Consider the following 21768-nt stretch of genomic DNA (forward strand, 5'->3'; position numbering starts at 1 on the left):
TCCCAGGTCGACTAATGCATGCGTATTCCTCATCCCTCGTTGTAGCCTTTATCTCTCTTCTCTGAAGTCCAAAGCGCACTTATTTCCATCCTTGTCAAGCATCCCATGCTACGAATGCAGCTATTAGCTCAGAAAAAAAAAAAAAGCCGGTCCCTTAAACCCTAGTTCCGGCTAGGACAGATTGTGGGACTGCCGCGGGCCACTTTGCTGGGAACGTGCTGGCGCGCGGCGCTTTGCTGCACGTGCCGCAGAGGCTGATTGGAGAGGAGGGGGGGGGGGAGCGCACAGCTGAGCAGAGGGGAATGCCCGCGCGGCCACCGCTGCCCGGCTCCCTAGAGCCCGCGCGCGCCGCCCCTTCGCGCTCGGCAAAGACAGGAACGCACGCGGGCGCAGCTCCCCACAGCGTCCGCCTCCAGAGTCCGGCGGCACCACTCTCTCCCCCTTCCCGCTTCTCCTCTCTGTGGTCGGCATCCTGAAAAAGACGCGAGATGTCCTCTGCGTCCTGCGTGCCCGCGCTGCTGGCGCTGTTTGTCCCCGGCTTTCTGGCGTTCAATCTAGAGGTGAACGAGCTGACGGTGTACAGCGGACCGGAGGGCAGCTACTTCGGCTATTCGGTAGATTTCCATGTTGCTGACAGGAGCACGTAAGTAACTTGGCAGTTTTTCTTGGCTGATGCGGTGAGGAGTGGAGGCCAGTGAGCTATAGATTGTTTTAGAACTTGTTAAAAGTGCTAGAATCTATTAAGAAGATGAATAAAGAAGGACCATAAATAAGAAAAGTACTGTATCTCTAACTGGTCCTTTCTCAGGCATCCCCACCTCTGTTCCCTAGTGCCCTCCTGGTGCTGGCACAGATTGTAGGAAGGCTCTTTGGGAGCCAGACTCCCTTACATGTTGTATATGTCTTGTCATTTGTTGCATGTCAAAATTGACTGACTTTTTGGTCTGCGCTGTTGCACACATAAGATGAGAAAAATTATGTCTGTAAAAAAACAGTGCATGCCAAGAAGCAGCTTTCCTTTGGCTCCTACTATTCCTAAAAGTGTGTTTTGTCCATTCACTGATAATGCATTCTGTGGTTTCCCCATCCAATAATTACTTCTCCAGCATACCAGTAGAAAAAAAAAAGTTGAGTTTGAAGAGTGGATGGTAGTGCCTCCCAAACTAAGCAAAGTGAGGCTGATTCCATTCTCTCAGGCCATTAAAGTACTTTTAAAGATTTAGTATGCAATAAAAAGAAAAGGGTTTTGAAGGGCAGATATGGCAAGATCTGTGTTGATCATACAGGTTGATTAGTATTACTGTGCTGCTCTTTCGTGATTAGTTTTTGCCAACTAGTTGTGTAACCATAGTTCAATCTGGCATTTAAAAACTGATTCTTGAATATTTTTTGTTGTTGTTCAATATTTTTTATTGGTTTTAATAGAAAACAATAATGAAAGATATACATAACCAGTATAGATATGACTAATGGTACAAGCAGTGGTAAGTACATGGGTACATAAGGTACAGAAATAGTATGATCCAATAACAGAAAATACTGCAATAAGATAACTTATAGTAAATTCATACATTAAGGGCTCCTTTTATCAAGGTACAGTAGGCGGGTAACGCACGGAATACCGCGCGTTCAACCGCCTGCCGTGCTAGTCGCTAACGCCTCCATTGACGAGGAGTTAGTTTTTTTGCATGCCACGGGGGTTAGCACATGATGAAATGTCCGACGCGCTAACCCCCGTAGCGCACCTTGATAAAAGGAGCCCTAAGATTCCTGAACTTTTTAACGTCTTCATTCATCACTGCTCAAACCACCATTCAACTATGGAATGGCTTAATGTTTTGTAGCTGTTATTCTCATCAATTAATTTTTGTTAATTTTGTTGTAGAATGAGTGTCCTGGTTGGAGCACCCAAAGCCAACACCACTCAGCCAGAGATAGTGGAGGGAGGAGCAGTGTATTACTGTCCTTGGACAGCTGCACATACTACTGAGTGCAAGCAGATCCCTTTCGATGCAACCAGTAAGTGATCAATCAAATACAGAAATACTCTAGTCACTGCTGATAAGAGGACCACATCTCTGTTATTTGCTTAAAGTTCCTTTTCTGGGTAATAGGCATTCTCGTTTTAGAAAATGTCAACTTTTTTTTTGTACCGTAAGTTAATCTTGTCAGAAATGACTACAATCTTCTGAACAAGTATATTGGTATCTGTGGAATATTTTTGTAATCACAGTGCTCTCCAGGATAAAGCAAGGTTATTGCCATTTCCATATAGATTAATCTCCATTTATGTTATTGTCATACAGTTTTTGGGACAGGAAAAAAAAGTATATTAACATACATGTATATACTATTTTAAAATGCACTTAAAATAGCAACGCTGTTTAGTGTAAAAATACTTTTTTGCTGCCTTACTTCAAGCTATTTCCTAATTGTCTTGTCTTTCTATTCTAGTATACTGTATTTTGATTTTTATGTATTTATACTTTTTCATGTAAATAAGATAGTTGTTGCAGCCCCATTTTAGAATATAATTTCCTAAATACAGAATTTAGCTGTACTGTGTTCATCCTTTTCATCTTGGAACCTCTTTTCTTGATTTATACTTATTTTGTTGGTGCCCTCATCTCCTCTCCTGGTTTTTCGTTTCTTTATGTTGATGAAGACACCCAGATCTACCTCTCTACTCCATAAATTCTGCCCCAGATCTCAGCCAGTTTGGATGTTTCACTAACATGGCTAAGATATTCTTATCTCTTTCTCTAAACCTCATTCTCCCTTTCCTCTTTTTTGTTTTCTACAAGTTACTGTCATCTTTTCAGTTCCCTCAGCTCATATCTAACACTCTGCTAAACACCTGTCATTTTTTCCCCTCTATAACATATCCAAAACTCATCCCTTCCTTTCTAAACACACTGTCAAACCCTTATCCACACTCATTACCTACTTAGACCAGGGGTGCCCACACTTTTTGGGCTTGCGAGCTACTTTTAAAATGACCAAGTCAAAATGATCTACCAATAATAAAATTTAACAAAACAACACAAAGCACACTGTACGCAGAAAAAATGTTAATTATCATTTATATTCTGTGGGTTTTCAAAGAGGTCAAGGCAGATGACTTTATACAATGCCAGGAACAACTATACAAAAATAGATAAATATACCCCTTCCCTTTTTACTATACCGCGATAGCAGTTTTTAGCGCAGGGAGCTGCATTGAATGCCCCACGCTGCTCTCGATGCTCATAGGCTCCTTGCGCTAAAAACCGCTATTGCGGTTTAGTAAAAGAGGGTCATAGTGCAAAATATAGACGACAGATATAAATTCTCAAAACGGACACATTTGATCACTAAATTGAAAATAAAATAATTTTTCCTACCTTTTGTTGTCTGGTAATTTCATGAGTCTCAGGTTGCACTTTATTCTTCTGACTGTGCATCCAATATTTTTTCCCTTCTTTCAGCCTGCTGTATGCTTCCAGACCTCATTCCCTCCGCCAACTTTTTCTTCCTTTCTCTGCCCCCTCCCCTTTCTTTCTTTCTGTTGCCCTGCCCCCCCTTTCTTTCTGTCTGTCTTTTTCTCTCCATGCCCCCTTTCTTTCTTTCTTTGCTGTCCCCCCTTTCTTTATTTTTCCCTTCTTTCTGTCTGTCTCTCTGCTCCACCTTCTTTCTGTCTCCCTGCCTGCTCCCAAGCCACTGCTGCCGCTATCGGGGAACAGGCCTCCAAACCACTGCCGCCCCAAGCACTCCCTGTTTCCCCACACAGAAGCGTCGGGCCAACCAGATTTCCTCTCCCTGATATCATTTTTGAAGTCAGAGAAGAAGTTCCTGGCCAGCCAGGCAGCAATTGGCTGGCCCGGAACTTCCTTCCCAACGTCTGATTTGGGAAGCAAGTAGAATGCGAAGGCAATGCGATCGACTCGCGTTGCCTTCGCGATCTACCGGTCAATCGTGATTGACCTTTTGGGCACCCCGACTTAGACTGTTACAGTTGTTTCCTACTGAAACATCTGTCACCTTCAATGTATTCTGAATTCAGATGCATCACTCGCATTGCTATACTCAAATTTATCTTCTCATGTCATTTCTTTTCCAATCTGTTAATGTATGCAATTAAACCTACAAGTACTCAGTCGTGTACCAAGTACGGGGCAAGTGGGCGGTTCGCCCTGAGTGCCAGGAGTTCAGGGTGCTAGAGGAGTCGTGGGTCTGCAGTATACTTGTGTGCGGCCGTCGACTCTGCCAGCCCCCACCCCCCTCTAATGTTAACTTCCTGTTCCAGTTTGGGGGACCAGCAAAGCCAATGTCTGCATGCAGGCAGCCCGCAACCCCACGACTGATCCATGCACTTTCCCACTGCCTGGAGGAGGGGGAGTGCTCCCAGGGCAGGATTAAAGGGTAGGCCAAAAGAGTTCAGGGGGCCTCAGAATGCTGCCTGCTCTGATGACATCAGTGTACCTGCCTCTGTGTCCGGCTTCAGACATTGCAAGTATTGCCTCTTCCTGCCCTCTTCATTATTCAACACAGCTGAACACGCAATCTTCAAAAGGCCACGGGCAGCGGTTCCTACACGCTGGCCCGCAGCTGACCCGGAAGCCATTCCTCTGATGCTGGGATTTTACATTAGAGGGAAGGCTTCTGGGTCAGCTGTGGGCAGCGTGTAGGAACCGCTGCCTGTGGCCTTTTGAAGACTGCAAATTCAGCTGCACTGAATAATGAAGAAGGAAGAAGAAGGTATTACTTGAACTTCTGGATCTGGGGGGACATAGGAGGAAGAGGCAAGAAGGGGACAGGGCCATGGAGGGGAACATCCAGGGGGCCCAATGTGCTTGGGTGCCTAGGGCCCACTAAAGAATTAATCCTGCCCTGGGTGCTCCAGCCAGTGGATGGGGTGCTCAACCCTGCCAGGTACACCACTGCAAATGCTTTCATGCAGCAGTTCCTTTTCTGTCTCTCTGTACACCTGTCTTTGGGAACCTTGTTCATTGAGTAAGTTATTCTTATCTATGCCCTTCTTCAACCACAATTCCACAGGCCATTCTTTCCATCTTGCTGGTCTGAACACTTGAAATGAATTTCCTGAGTTGGTGCAGTAGGCTAAGAACCAGGCAAACCAGAGTTCAGATCCCACTGGTACTTCTTGGGCAAATTACTTAATCGTTCATTGCCTTAGGTACAGACTTAGAGGTTCTTTTGCTAATGCTCAGCCTGTGTCACATGGCCCATAGGTACCAAAAAATGTATGTGCAGCATTTAGCACTCACTAAGCTTTAATAAAAGGCACCAAAAGGACCTGGGTTTGATTCCCCATTGCAGCTCCTTGTGACTCTGGACAAGTGACTTAACTGTCCATTGCTCTTGGATAAAATAATTACCTGCATGTAATATGTAAAACCACTTTGATTGTAGCCTCAGAAAGGCAGTATATCAAATCCCATCCATACTGTACCTGAATATGACTCGCTTTGAGCTACTACTGAAAAGGCATGCGCTAAATTCAAATGTCTTTATGCTTACACTCTGGCCCAATTCAAACCTAGCACAAAAGCCCACTTTTGTGAGGCTGCTTTTAAATTTTAACCCCTTATACTGCCATTTATATCCATGCTCCTTTTGACAATTTCCATGATAAAAGAAACATCCTACCTTTTATATTTGTCCTTTTTGCCTTGAATAGATTGTGTGTTCTGTAGAGCAGGGGTTGGATGTTAGGTGTATGGGCATAACACTGCATGTATCTAGCACGGTGTCAGGTCAAAAGCTCGCCGGGACAAAGGCGCGCCCAGACAATTGAGCGCAGCGCGGGGATGCGCACCGCCAAAAATTACTGTTTTTAGGGCTCCGACGGGGGTGTTTGGGGGGGAACCCCCCACTTTACTTAATAGAGATCGCGCCGCGTTGTGGGGGGCGTTGTGAGGGGTTTGGGGGGTTATAACCCCCCACATTTTACTGAAAACTTCACTTTTTCTCTAAAATATGGACGGTTACAACCCCCCAAACCCCCCATAACGCCGGCACGATCTCTATTAAGTAAACTGGGGGAGCTCCCCAACAAAACCCCCGTCGGATCCCCTAAAAATGTAATTTTCTTCGGCGCGCGCCTCCGTCTTGCGCTCATTTGTCGGTGCGCGCCTTTATCTTTCGCAGGGTTGTCTATGAACCATCTAGCACTCTAGAAATGATAAATTGTAGTAATATGTGGCTATCTCTACCCATATGAATCTATTAAAATTTCATATATTCCAGTATTTTTTCAGGAATGAATATTCAGAGTATTATGGGACAATAAGTAAGGCATTTCTTGGTAGTCAAGGGTTTCATGGTAAAGGTGGTGTCCCTTAATCTGAGAAATTCAGAGGTAATGTCTGTGCATACGAATATACATTAGCTCCTATCTAAAATTGCCATGTTCAGTAAAAAGGTGGCATTTTTGCCTCTCTTGGAGAAATGGGTCAATCAGAAGTTTGGGATTTCCCTGTTACCAGTATGTAATATCGATGTTTTTTTCATCATATTGTTTATTAATTTTGAGTATGCATAAGTAAACAATACGTAATGTGAAATGATTCCATAATGTTTGCAATAGAAATACAGAGGGTCACACTCAAATTATTCATACTTGAAAAGGTCTTTGCATGCTACCGTAATTCTTTACAGAGCATGAGAGAAAATACTCTTTCAGAACAATAGATGCGTGATCAAAAACTAATGTAAACATGGTGGGGACGAATTGCATTCGTTTTCAAAATCCCATGACAGATGTTTCTTATTTCATTAAAGGAAGATATATTTTAATCAATTGTGAATGGTTATATTTTCATGTTTTTTTTAAATTATGAAAATTGGTTGATAATATTCCCAAAACATATACAAGAGAAGGGACACATTTTCACAGTCACTTTTGATTATTGAACACTGTAGGCCAAACCTAACTGTGGAGGCAAAGTATGAAAACCTTGAAAGTTAGTTTGCTTACAGAGAATTGAAATGGTAACTTTTGGCCGTAGTTTAATTTCAAATAAGCATAACGTGGATCTTCTGTCCAAGTCTTAAATTCAGTACTTCTGGGCAAATGTTCCACAGATCTTTCTGCTGAAGTTTTGTTTGCACAATTTTTTTTTTTTTTTTTTTTTTACTCCAAAGACTAGGGGACACTCAATGAAGTTACAGGGAGATAATTTTAAAACCAATAGGAGGAAATATTGTTTCATTCAGAAAATAGTTAAGCTCTGGAATGCATTGCCAGAGGATATGGTAAGAGCGGTTAATGTAGCTGGTTTTAAAAAAGAATAGAACAAGTTCCTGGAGAAAAAGTTCATAGTCTGTTATTGCGACAAACATGGGGGAAGCCACTGCTTGCCCTGTAGTGGTAGCATGGAATGTAGCTACTATTTGGGTTTTTGCCAGGTACTTGTGACCTGGATTGGCCACCATGAAGATGGAATACTGGGCTAGATGGACCATTGGTCTGACCCAGTAAGACTGTTCTTATGTAGGAAATTTAAATCTTTGGGGGAAAATGCCTAGCAGTTTATGTAATTTTGAAATAGCATTTCTTGTTTTTATTGTGCCTTCATTTATCTTACCTGTTCAACCTTTACGACGAAGCCATTTTCAGAAAAACAAATTTGGAAGAAAAGAGTTTTGGTTTCAGTTAGTGACCGAAATATAAATAACCTGCACTTTGCAGATGATACAATGCTTAGCAGCAGCAGCAAAGAAGACATGCTGTATCTACTGAGAACAGTCAAAGCTGAAAGTCATAACATAGGATTAGAACTGAACATAAGATGAAGATCATGAACACAAGTTTCATGTTTATTTAAAATTTCTTATACCGCCTAATCAGACTTCTAGGCGGTGTACAATAAAAGTGCCATAAAGTTGAGCTAAAAATATATTAGTTCAAAATATATTAGTTCAACAAAGACATGACATACAGACTTACTTCAAACAAATGGGAAAATGGGCAAGAACTACAATCTTTGGAGAAAAGAACACAGAGAAGGGAAAAAAATGATAGGTGGGGGTAAAAAATAGGCAAGCATTATTTAGACCTTAAAAGGACAATTATTGTCCAAATGCATCCTAGAACAAGGTTTTTTTTTTTTTTTTAAAGAAATTGCATTTTATGTTTAAATATATTTATTGATTTTCAAATCATATAATCAAGAATACCTTGTACAGAAAGCAAATTAGCAATTCTACATAAAGCAAGAAACATTCCAATAACATTAAATCATGTATTAACTAAAATGCTCAAGTCCTCAAATTTGGATCCAAGATTTCTTATAAAATAAAACAAAGATAGAAGAATTGAACTTAATGTACACTCTTTCATAAAGTTAGCTGGAAGGCTGATTGCTGGGATTAACCAATAGTCATAGAGCTTATGATTTTTCTACCTCCAATCGGGAGAGCGCTAAAAAAGAAGTCAACTGATTAGGCTCAAAGAAAACATATTTAACTGATCGGTGATGCACTATACATTTACAAGGGTGTCGCAAATAAAAAGTAGCACCCAAAGATATAACACCTGGCTTCAACAAAAGAAATTCACGACGACGCTTTTGCGTCTCTCGTGATAAATCAGGAAATACCTGCACTTTACAACCCATAAATTCTTTCTGTCTATTTTTAAAGAACAGTTTTAACAACCATACTTTATCAATAGAGAGAGCTACTGTTATAATCAAAGTGCTCGATTCTACAACCTCTTTATCTGATTTTTCCAATAACTCTGATACATCCAATAGTCCTTGATCCGACGGCTTTTTTGGTAATTTAATCTTATTAGGTAAATAATAGACTCGTGATAAAGGAGGTAATGAATCTTCTGAGGCCCCCAAAACTTCAAGAAAATATCTTTTAAACATTTCTCTAGGAGGTGTCAGTGGAAGCCTAGGAAAATTAATGATTCTTAAGTTATTGTATCTGGAGTTATTTTCTAAGTTCTCCATCTTTCTTCTAAGATTGATATTGTCTTTCATTAAAGTTTCCTGTAATTGTTTGGATGATTTAATGTCCTGTTCAAGCTTTTGAACAGAGGAATTAGAGGCAGTCATATCCTTTTTCAGTTCTTTAAGTTCAGTAGAATGTTGAGATAATTTCCCCTCAATTAACTGAAGTTTGGGACTTATGGTCTTCACTAGTCCGGCCATAAGATCCCATAGTGAGTCCAGAGTTACTTCTGAGGGTTTTTCCAGAGAAATTATAGGTAAAGAAATGTCATAGTGCTCACCGTCCAGTTGAATGACTTGTCGCTGTCCCTGAAGGTTAACTCGCCTCTCAGATGATTCCCCCTCAGCTTCTTCAAAGGAGCTCATATCCATAGGAGCTCCTGTCAGCAGGCTCTGTGATGGACTACTTGCCTCAGGGGAAGACAAGACCCCGACCTCCGGGGTTACCTTACCCCTTGGAGAGCTGCTTAGCTGAGGTTGCGGGGGCGGCGCCCTAACGTCGGGGCTCAAAGATGTCTCCAATCCCGGAGGAATCTCCACGGCCTCACTGACGCCGCTACTCCTCTGCGGGCCTTCCTCCGACGCCGAAAAAATGCCCTGCATCCGTCTGATGAGTTCCCCGATGTCACCAGCCGCGGGGGTGGCCGTGGGCCGCGAGGCACCAGCGGCACTACGGCCCCTCCGTTTAGGCATCGGGTAAGTAATTAACCGCTTGAAATTTATTAGAAGAAAAATCCTCAGAGCGGCATCTCAGCGCGTCCAGCCTGACGCCATCTTGGAAATTGCATTTTATAATACATTCAAAGATAAACCTTGAAGGAAATACAGAAGGTTTTTAACTTGGATTTAAATTGGTTTAGTGCGGACTCTTAGCGTAAGAAATTGGGTAGTGAGTTCCAAAGGGAGACACGGAAAATGATGAAGATTTTGAGCTTGAAAGTGATAGAACAGAAGTTGTAAAGGATTTCAATCTCCTGGATTCTTTCGTAAATAAGCAACTAGCAGGGAAGAAATAGCAGTATATCACTGGGTTGCTCTTCAATAAAGGCTCTTGACAAAGTATTCAAAGACAAGAAAATAACACTCCAAACGAAGATCAGACTTGTCATTCGTTTTATTTTTTCATTGATCAGTTACGGATGTGAAAGCTGGACATTACAGAAACAAAACAGAAAGAAGATTGACTCATTTGAGCTTTGGTGCTGGAGAAGGATTTTATGCATGTTATGGATCACCAGAAGAACTAACAAATCGATTCTGGAAGAGATCAAATCGGCTACACCACTCAAAGCCCAAATGATAAGTTACAGCTGGCTTATTTTGGTCACACTGTCAGAAGAGAAAGATCTCTGGAGAAGAACATTATGTTTTTTGGAAGATTGAAGGAATCAGGCAAAGAGGGCAACCTGCAATCATATGGCTGGACATTTTGAAAGCAACCATGGGGATGACGCTGGAGGACCTTACCTGACTAGCACAAAACAGATCTCTTTTTAGATCTGTACTTCATCAAGTCACTAGGACATGAGCACGAGTCGGTGGCACCTAACTAACTAACTAATTTAAGTTTGGCCCTATGCTTTAAAAAAAAAAAATAAATGTTGTGGCAATATTTCTAGAGAGATGCAGATGAGAGGGATTCAGTTATTTTTCTACCTGAGTATGAAAGAAAGTAGCATGTATGTTGAAACGGGTCTGTGCATGTTGTGACATGTCTCAAGGTTACTCAAGCACAGTTGCGGCTCAGTGTGAGTCTAATAATCCAAGAGACAGGCTGTCAGGAGAGTCCTTGTGTGAATCAAGTAAGAAACTGCTAGATTTGGAGCACTGTTCAGTGATAAAATTTCTCACATAAATAGGGCAAAAGCCAAAGTAGATCCATGAATGCATGACTGCAATTTATGGTGGGTCTGCTCCATCATCCTACAAAGTAAAATTTTGGAGCAAGCAGTTTAAGTGGGGTAGAGAGTCCATTGAAGATGAACCCTCACACTGGATGACCTGTAAAAGCAACTTCCACAGAAATGTGCAAGAAAGTTGAGGATTTAATTTTATCAGACAGATGAATTAAGGTTTCCCAAATAGCTGAAGAAATGGGCATCTTGGCAGGTATAGTTTGGAAAATAATTCATGAAAAGTTGGGTATGTTCAAGGTTAGTGCAAGATGGATTGCAAGAATGCTGACACCATGTCAGAAGACCATGAGGCTCCAGTGCTGTCAGGAGAACTTGGAGATGCTTCATGAAGACCAGGTGAATGTTTTTTCATCATTTGGTGACTGGAGATGAGACTTGGATTTATCATAAAGATCCTGAGTCCAAAATAGTCAATGCAGTGGAAGCACAAGTCATCCACCACCACAAAAAATATCAAGATGGAAAAATATGCCGGCAAAGTCATGGAAATTGTCTTCTATGATAATAAGAATATAGAAACATTAGACTAGCCTTACTTGGTCAGACCAATTGTCCATCATACCCAGTAGCCCATTCTCATGGTGGCCAATCCAGGTCACTAGTATCTGGCCAAAACCCAAGGAGTAGCAATATTATGTGCTACCGATCCAGGGCAAGTAGTGGTTTCTCCCATGTCTGTCCCTATAACAGACTATGGACTTTTCCTCCGGGAAATTTTCCAACCCTTCTTGCTTTTAGTATTTTTATATCAAGTGCTTTGCAGACCATATTCATGTATTTATCTAAGTTAGACATGAAGATACAGCACAAAAATCACAATCTGATAACTTCCAATCCTAGAATTCATGCCATATAGCCAGGGAGAGTTACACCAACACAATGATCACTTTGCAGGAGTCAATCAAGGAGGAAAGATGAGGAAAACTCACAGCATGCGTGCTGCTTCTTCATGACATTGCGCTGGTACACATGTCATGTTAATTACAGGCTGCAATCTGAGAAAGTGGGTTTCAGCAGATGAACCATCCACCGTACAGTCCTTACCTGGCTCCCTCAGATTATTTCTTGTTCCGAGTTTTGAAGAAATCTCTTCGTGGACAGCAGTTTTCAATTGATGAAGACGTCAAGGAAGCTGTGACATTCTGGTTTGAAGATCAAACAGAAGGATTCTTTGCAAGGGGGTTAAAGTCATTGCAGGAAAAATGGATGAAATGTATGGAGCTATTAGGGGACTATGTTGAAAATTAAAACTAAAAATTTTTGAAACCTTTTCTTTCTTAATGAGATAGTTAAATTATTGAATGCTCCTCATATTTTTACACATTCATAGGAAGTTTCAAATATGTTTCTTGCTTAAAGCTGTTAGTAAAAAACATTCATGAAGACTCAGGAGATGACCCTGTTGCAGACAAACTCGGAGAAAAGACCTGGAGAGGGAGGAGGAACACTGCAGGCAAGCGGTGGTGAGAGTGGGGGAGGTGAAACCCGGGAAGGAGCGTGGGAACCCGGGTTACCTCAGCTCAAGCCGCTTGTGAAACCGGCGGTGGTTACACTGGACTCACTGTGGGGAGCAATTGAAAATCTACAAACTGTATGTATTGGATTTATTTCCTTGATGGCTGAAGTTTCTACTAAAGTTAATAAATTGGAAATTGTTTCTTGTGATCAAGCAAAACAAGTAGGAGATATTGAAAAATCTATAACTGAGATTAAATCTTTAAATAACCAGAATGCAAAGGACAAAGTTTTTCTTCTTCGCAAAATTGAAAACTTGGAAAATCAAAATAGGAGTTTAAATTTGAGGATTTTAAATTTTCCTATGTCTAAACTTAAAACTCCTAGGGAATTATTTAAGGATTTTCTGGTTTCCATATTGAAAATTACGGAAATGAATATTCCACCTTTGCAGAAGATTTACTATTTAAAAAGGACAATAAAAGAGTCTGATACAACTACTGAACAAGATTTAACAACTTTCTTGGAATCATCAAATCTCGAATTGTCCGGACGAGCTACACTGATAGTATCCCTGGTATTTTATCAGGATAAAGAAATGATTTTGAAATTGTATTATGGTTTAAAACAAGTTTCTTTTTTTGGGAGAAAGAATATATATATATCCGAATGTTTCAAAATGGACCCAGATTAGAAGGAAAGAATTTCATACATACAGGGATAAAGTTGTATCATTAGGAGCTTCTTTTCAGTTAAGATTCCCTTTTAAATGTTTTGTTGTATATCAAAACAATAGATACATTTTCTATGATTCTCAGCAGTTACGTTTCTTTTTAGAGGGAAAAGGTGTTTTATTTGCACCACAGTGATTTTCGGTATAACTCAAGTCTATTTTTATTAAGCCATCGGTTTTCACTTAATTTCCTGTAAAACTTTAAGTTGTGATCTTTCCTGGAAGAATTTCTCTTTCTTAGTCTCCTTCCTCCCTTATTGAGGACTATGTTTGAATAAAAAGTATGGTTTACTTCTTTTTGTTAAATATATTGATCCAATAATGAAAATGGATTTATTTTGTATCAAGTTTTTGAAATATCATGACTACTAATATTCGATGTATTAATATCGTATATTGCCTGTTAAGCACAATTGTTGTTTATTTGAAAATTTAAATAAAGAATTAAAAAAAAAAAAAAAGCTGTTAGTAAAAAACATTCATGAAGATGTTACAGAAATGCATTTATGGTCATATGTGTATTTAATGAAGGTAATATTCTGTTATATTCTATGGCAAATTGTCTTATCAGGAGCACATCAATAATACTGTTAAAAGCTGTTTTTATCGTCTACGTTTAATACGCTCAATGTCTAAATATCTAGAGTCAAAATCCTTGAATATCTTAGTTCATTCTCTCATAATTTCTAGATTAGATTACTGTAATTCATTGTTATTAAATATTACATGCAAGGAACAAAGACGACTACAAATAATACAAAACATTGCTATTAAACTAATTCATCACGGAAAGAAATATGATCATGTAACGCCTTATTTAATAGACTCACATTGGCTACCTATCAATCAAAGAATAACTTATAAAATAGCTTTACTTGTATTTAAAACAATATCTACTAATGAACCACAGTTTATTAACCGTTTTCTAATTCCACTTACTTCAAATCGTTCTCTTCGATCTAATACACAAGAATTATTAATGGTCCCGTCTTTAAAAATAATAGGAACCAGACGCCATGATATCTTCTCAGTTAAGGCATCACTTATCTGGAATACCCTTCCTTTGTACATTAGAAACATTAAAGATCTTAATTTATTTAAAACTAATTTAAAAACATTCCTCTTCAAAGCTTCATTTAACCTCTAAAATTTTCTTCCTTTTCATGATCATTTAAAACTTCAGTATTTTAAACCCTACCCTAGTGTTTTATCCCTTCCCTACCAACGTTCTTTTTTCTTCTTTTAAGATATAAAATATTGTAACTTTTTTCCCTTATGTTTTTACCAAAGTATTCCAGTACTGTCCATAATGTCTGTATTGTCAGTTTAATACTCCCCTGTTTACTTATTTAATGTAGTAATGTTAATTTAATTTTAATGTTATATCCCAATTATATATTTATGTAATTCGCTTAGAAATATTAAGCGAATCATCAAATTTAAATAAAACTTGAAACTTGAAACTATGACCAATTAGAAAGCAAGAGATTTGCACAAAAATATCTTATTACCTTATTATTCTGTATCAATCAGTATTCATAATGTTGTTTACTTATCAATTGGTGAAATGGTGGAATTCTCTACTGATGTCCTTAAGACATTGAGGGATCCTTTTATTAAGGCATGCTAACCAATTTAATGTGCGCTAAATGCTAAGGCATCCATTATATTCTATGGGTGCCATGGAGGGGCATAATAAAAACAAACAAACGTCTAAGTCTCCTTTTGGCCTAAAGCCTTAAACGTTGAAAGTAGAAGCAGGGAAAATGTTCATAATAAAAAAAATGACCAAAAGGAGGTGTTTTTTTTTTAAAAAAAAAAATAATGGCCTGCCTCTACGTTCAGCTGTTTAAATGCCCAGACCACCACTACGTCTAAACCTACACCATATAATCAATCTTAAAAAAGCCTAACTCCCAAACGCCCAACACAAGAGCTTTTAGGCGAAAGAGGAGCTAGTCCTTCGCCTAAAAGCTGGATTCTGTAACCGGTGTCTGTCAAAAACAACACCGGTTACAGAATCCCCACCTCCTAACAATGATTGGGCCAGGAGAGAGCCCAAGCCCTCCTGGCCCCGCCGACTACGATCGGGGCAAGAGGGAGCCCAAGCCCTCCTGTCCTGCGGCACCCCCGAACCCTCCGACACGATCAGGACAGGAGGGAGCCCAAGCCCTCCTTCCCTGGTGAACCTCGACCCCTCCCCCCCCCCCCGCTGACATCAGGGCAAGAGGGAGCTCAAGCCCTCCTGCCCTGCGGCACCCCCGAACCCCCCGACACAATCAGGGCAGGAGGGAGCCCAAGCCCTCCTGCCCTGGCGAACCTCGACCCCCCCCCCCCGCTGACATCGGGGCAAGAGGGAGCCCAAGCCCTCCTGCCCCGCGGTACTCCCGAACCCCTGACACAATCAGGGCAGGAGGGAGCCCAAACCCTCCTGCCCTGGCGAATGGCAACCCCTCCGCTGACATCGGGGCAAGAGGGAGCCCAAGCCCTCCTGCCCTATGGCACCCCTGAACCCCCTGACACGATCGGGGCAGGAGGGAGCCCAAGCCCTCCTGTCCCACGGCACCCCCAAATCCCCCGACATGATTGGGGCAGGAGGGAGCCCAAGCCCTCCTGCCTGCTGAAACCCTCTACCCCCCACCCCCCACTAAAATACAGGCAGGAGGGCTCCTGCCCTCAACGCAACCCCCCCATGACTGCCCCCCGAACTCCCGATCGCCCCCCCCACTCCCCTCTCTGTATCTGAAAATCGTTAGTCGGACGGAGGAGTGCCAAGCCCGTCCGTCCAACAAGCCAGCCATCCCCGGAATGGCTGGCCTTAAGGCCTGATTGGCCCAGGCGGCACAAACCCCGCCCACAGGTTTGAAGCACCTGGGCCAACCGGAATAGGCTCAGTACTTGGACAGTTAGCGCACCTTAATAAAAAGACCCTTTAATTATAAAGAATTCTGTAAAAAGCTGAAAACCTTTGTTTTATAAATTTGTTATGAATTAAGCAATTTAATATATCTGATGTAACTTTGTTAGGATCCTGGAAATGCCCAGTTTCATACTTTGAAGGACTGTGTAGGAAACATTGTGAACTAAGAAGGAATGTGTAGGAAACATTGTGTAATGTAATTGTGCTCAGATACATTTGTGAAAAATACCATACCTGCAAAAACAAAATGAATTGTCATCTATTGTATATAGCTTCCACATCTGTTGCTTTCTTTTTTAATAATTCATATCTGAACATGTTTTAAAACATTAAGTACAACGGCTGAATGGCTGATGTATTTTATGTTCACTATGTTATGTATATTTTAAAATTCAATAAAAACTATTGAACTAAACAAAACAAAGCATTAAATTTATTAATTTCATTATGATATCATGGAGGTTCTCGGAGAGAGCGGGAACTAGAGGGCCTTGAGCATGTGCAGATACTCAAGGCCCAGCAAAAGGAAGAGGGAAGATCTTCAGGCACTAGCACCAGCATGTGCTGTGCGATGGTGCTGGTGCCAGTGCCAGATAGGGGTAAGAGAATGTGTTTAGGTGGGTGGGTGAGTGGGGGATGCCAAATTGTGGCAGGAGGGACAATGAGAGCGGGGGGAGGGGGTGTTTGTGGAGCAGCCTCAGTGGCCTTGGGGGGGTGGGGGTGGGTGGGTGGGAGTAAGGTAGAGTAGCGCCGATGGTCACGGGAAGGGGGGAGGAGGTGGAACGAATCAAGCGAGTTTCCCTTATATCCTATGGGGAAACTCTTTTTGATATACGAGTAAATTTGTTTATGAGCATGCTTTTGGAACAAATTATGCTTGTAAACCAAGGTTACACTGTATTTTGTTTATCATTTATTTATATACCACAACAACCTTAAAGTTCAGAGTGGTTTACAGATAAGAAACTGGACACAACCGGGATATATAATGATAAATCATCTAATACTTACGGCATTATACGCAGTATAAATTTATCAAATAGGTATGTTTTTAAAAAATCTGTCACCTGAACATTAAGGGCCTCTTTTATCAAGTTGCACTAGAGGTTTTTAGCGCGAGTCAGCGTGGTAAATGCTCCGATGCACATAGAATTCCTATGAGCATCAGAACACTTACCTTGCTGGCCTACTCTAAAAACCTCTAGCGTAACTTGATAAAAAAGGGGTTAAATAAGGACTGGAAGATTAAAAAATAACATGTTAATTCATCTCAAAGCTCAGCTACCTGAAAGGCAAGCAGCTTATCTATTTAACTACCCCTTGATCGATCCCGAACTGTAGAAAAGCAAAATAATTAACTCTTCAGGTAGTTCGAGAATGGGCAGCAAACTCAAACCTCTCCACAAGTTAAGAGTCAATTCCATTCAATACTTTGTAGAGCAATGTTTCTCAACTTTTTCAAACGAAGTACCCCTAAGCCTTACAAATACCAACCGAGGACCCCTGCCCACACTCCACCCCAGACCCACCCAAACTCCACCCCTGACTCTGCCCCCATATTAATAATACTAATTGTAATGCAATTTCTTCCATCCATTTTTCATATACAGTACACACAATATAATCTTATTAATACATAATGGTAACCACAAAATTTTAGAAAAACACAAAGCACACTGTATGCAGAGAAAATATTAATTATAATTTATATTTGTTTTTTTTTCAAAGATGTCGAGGCAGATGACTTTAAAATATGCAATGTCACCTCGGTAACAACTATAGAAAAATAGACAAATATAGTGCAAAATATAGACAGCAGATATGAGTTCTCAAAATTTGCACATTTTGATCACTAAACTGAAAATAAAATCATTTTTCCTATCTTGGTTGACTGGTGATTTCATGAGTCTCTGGGTGCACTTCCTTCTGACTGTGCATCCAATCTTCCTTCTTTCCTTCCTTCCTCTCCAGATCTCAATGCATTCCCCAACCAACATCTCTTTCTGTCCCTCCATGAGTCCAACTTTTCTTCCTCTCTCATCCCCCAGATCATTTTTCACCATGGCCCACCAGCCCCATGCCCATTTCTCCTTCTATCACCCCTCTCCAACACCATGCCACATCTCTCCCTCCATCACTATGTCCAACATTCCTCCCCCTTGCATCACCTTCAATCTATCCCTCTGTTCCCTCTCCAGCACCATATCCAACATTTCTCCCTCTCATACTTCTATTCCCCAATCATCTTTACCTCATTGCTCTCTTTGCCCAATTTTCCTCTTCCTTTTTTCCCATATGCACCATCTCTTTCCCTCTCACTCACACACTCAGGCCCAACAATTGTCCCTTTCTATTCCCTCCCTCCCTTCTTCCTATGTCCCAAGTTAATGCCCCCTTTGTCCCTCCTATTTATGTCTTGAGTTTGTGCCCCCTCCCCATTACTGACTTCCAGCCTTTGCCCTTTCTCTCTCCCTCCCTGCTGCCCCAAAGTCTGCCTACTTGCCTCCCTCCCTGCTGAAGCCTGCCTTCCTCCCTCCCTGCCGCACTGAAGCTTGCCTGCCTACCCACCACCAATTCCTTCTCCCCCCGGTTCGCCGCTGCTCATCACAACTCAGGGAAGGGAAGGTCCAGGCGCGTGCAGCGATTACACGCTTTTGGCCCACAAGCCTTCCCCTGATGTCAGTTCTGATGTCGAAGAGAAGGTCCGGATCAAACAAGCAGCGATTGGCTGGCCTGGACCTTCTCTCCGACATCAGAATTAACATCAGGGGAAGGCTTGTGGTCCGGCGGCATGCAATCGCTGCACGCGCCTGGCTCTTCCCTTCCTGAAGTTGCAGCAGTGAGTGGCGGGCCGGCAGTGGGCGGGGAGTAGCGAAGGGAGGCGGTCAGCCCATGTACCCCCAACAGACGGTCTGCATACCCCCTAGGATCCTCGTACCGCAGGTTGAGAAACCCTGTTGTAGAGTATGCAAGCAAACTTAAATAGTACCCTCACCGTTACCCTCTGCCTATGTACATTCTTAGGCAGAAAAACTTCAGAGTAAAAATTTGGGAGGCAGTGAAAGGGCAATTCTGTAACTGGGCACATTCATTTACCCACCCTTTTAATTTGCACTTGAATAGAATACTGCCACGTTTGTGGGTAAGTGGAAGCAACACATCTAGGGGTCGATATTCAACATGATTTAACTGGCCAGAAACAGCTCCTGTTTAGTTAAATTGCTTATTTGATGCTAACCGGTCATTTTCAACAGTCCGGTGAGCACCACTGAAAATAACCAGTTAGTTCTATACTCAGAACTATTTGAGTCATTCTGGGGGAAGTGTCAGCACAGTCCTGTCTTTATGTAGTAACCCATATCTGGTTAAATCCTATAAAATAAAACGCTAGCCGCACATGCGCACTCAGACCTGCGTGATCTGTAATCCCTGATCTGTGATCCGTATGTCCGTGGTCACAGTGCGTATGCGGCGGCCAGATCGGGAAAGCACAGCACAGCCAGCAACTCCCCCCTCCCGCCCTCACTCACAGCCAAAACCACCACCTCCTCCTTCTCGCTGGATCACCCGCCTTTTGAATGAAGAGAAAAGCGCTGCACTGCGCTAACGCTGGCTTTGCCGTCTTCTGTCCACTGCGGCCCGCCCTCTCTGACTACTTCCTGTTTCCGCTAGGGTTGGCCGCAGTGGATAGAAGACGCCGAAGCCAGCGGCTGTAACCGCCAATATCCATTCCTCCAGCAAGGGGGGGGGGGTCTGGGAGGAGAGGGATCGTGGCCGCTCAGCGCCCCCACAGAGGAGCCCAGCAACTTTCCACTGCCCGGGACCCGAGTCATTTGCCACCCCCCCTTCCCTTCCGTGGGCCCGACTGGCGATTTAAGCAGCGTGTACAGCAGTCTTCACACGTTGCTTCGGGCCCTTCTACTGCCCTGATTTGCTCTGCCGTGTCTCTGATGATGTCATCATGGACGTGCCAGAGGAAATCAGGGCAGTAGAAGGGCCCGAAGCAACGTGTGAAGACTGCTGTACCCGCTGCTTAAATCGCCATGTGTAGTCGGGCCTGCGGGAAGGGAAGGGGGGGCCGCAAAGGACTCGGGACCGCGGGAAGGGAAAGGGGGGTAGAGGAAACGCTAATGCTGCTGCACAGGGAACTGGAGTGGGGGGAGGGAAATGGAAGGGGGAGGGAATGCTGCTTTGGACAGACAGAGGGAGGAAGGGAGACAGAAAGAAAAGAAGAAAGACACAGGGGCAGGTGCACAGGGAACTGGTGTGGGGGGAGGGAAATGGAGGGGGAGGGAATGCTGCTTTGGACAGACAGACAGAGGGAGGAACAGAGTCAGAAAGAAAAAAAGAAAGACACAGGGGCAGGTGCACAGGGAACTGGTGTGGGGGGAGGGAAATGGAGGGGGAGGGAATGCTGCTTTGGACAGACAGACAGAGGGAGGAAGGGAGACAGAAAGAAAAGAAGAAAGACACAGGGGCAGGGAGATACACAGAAAGACAGACAGACAAAGGGGGACAGAGACAGACAGAAAGAAAGACAGCGGGAGTCGCATCAGGAGGGGTGCGGGAAGCGGCAGAGGGAACTTTTCCAATGGGTGCAACTGGGCGGCTGACGGGAACCTCTGATCAGGGGCAGAGCAAGGTAAGTGTATCATAGGGATAAGAAGGAGGAGGGGGGAGAAAAAGGAAGGGACGCCTACTGCTGAACAGGGGGATAAGGAAAGAGGTGCTGATGGACAGGGGGTGGGTGAATAAAAAGGAACGGAGGCCTAATGTTGGACAGGGAGAGAAGGAAAGAGGTGCTGCTGGACAGGGGGGAGGTAAAACAAAGGGACAAGGGCTGCTGCTGCATAAGGAGAGCAGTGAAGGGGTGGTGGTGGACACAGGGGAGGTAAAAGGAAGGGAGAATGGACAGGGGGAGCAGGCAAGGGGTGGTGATGGACAGCCAAGGAAAAAGAAAGAAAGAAAGCGGCTAAGGAGAGAGAGAGAGAAAGAAATAAAGAGAGACACACACACATATATTCTAGAACCCGTTAATGTAATGGGCCATAAGACTAGTACTGAATATTGCACTTAATCGGCTATGTGCTAGCCGGCTCTGTAAACCTGAAATTTCAATGCTGGTACCTGGACATGGTCCGGCATTGAATTTCTGGGTTTTGCACTGGTGAAGAGCAGTAAAACCCTGATTGCTCTCAGATGAAAATCAGGCCCCTAAGTGTTCTGTAAGGGCGGGTGTGAATGGCATAGCACATAAGTGCATGAAGGGCATTCACATGGGTGGGGCGTGGGAGGAGTACTGTTTGTTAATTTTGTGTATGCATAAGTAAATAATATGTAATGTGAAATAATTCCATAATGTTTGCAACAGAAATAGAGAAGGCCACACTCAAATTATTCATACTTAAATAAGTCATCATGCCATTGTATCGAGCGATGGTGCGTCCACATCTGGAATACTGCGTTCAGTATTGGTCGCCGCACCTCAAGAAGGACATGGCGGTACTTGAGAGAGTCCAAAGGAGAGCAACGAAAATGGTAAAAGGGCTGGAACACTGCTCATACGCCGAGAGGCTGGATAGGCTGGGGATCTTCTCTCTGGAGAAAAGGAGACTCAGGGGAGATATGATAGAGACCTTCAAGATCATGAGGGGCATAGAGAGGGTGGATAGGGACAGATTCTTCAGACTGAAGGGGACAGCAAATACGAGGGGGCATTCTGAGAAACTGAAGGGAGACAGGTTCAAAACAAATGCAAGTAAGTTTTTTTTCACCCAAAGG

General features: G+C 42.7%; 1 protein-coding gene across 3 annotated transcripts in view; it reads left to right on the top strand.

Annotated features, from left to right (window-relative positions):
- The first annotated feature begins 241 nt into the window (after positions 1–241).
- ITGA8 (integrin subunit alpha 8) overlaps positions 242–21768 on the top strand; it is a 473328-nt gene continuing 451801 nt past the window's right edge. Inside the window, exons 1-2 of one of the 3 annotated variants that reach the window (XM_033931203.1) lie at positions 242–643; positions 1886–2019. In XM_033931203.1, coding sequence (XP_033787094.1) covers positions 489–643; positions 1886–2019 — 289 coding nt within the window. In that variant the 5' untranslated portion in view covers positions 242–488. The remainder of the gene's footprint in view (positions 644–1885; positions 2020–21768) is intronic. The other 2 variants (XM_033931201.1, XM_033931202.1) reach the window with 2 other exon arrangements.

This window comes from Geotrypetes seraphini, chromosome 2, assembly GCF_902459505.1.
Source record: "Geotrypetes seraphini chromosome 2, aGeoSer1.1, whole genome shotgun sequence".
NCBI classification, from domain to species: domain Eukaryota; kingdom Metazoa; phylum Chordata; class Amphibia; order Gymnophiona; family Dermophiidae; genus Geotrypetes; species Geotrypetes seraphini.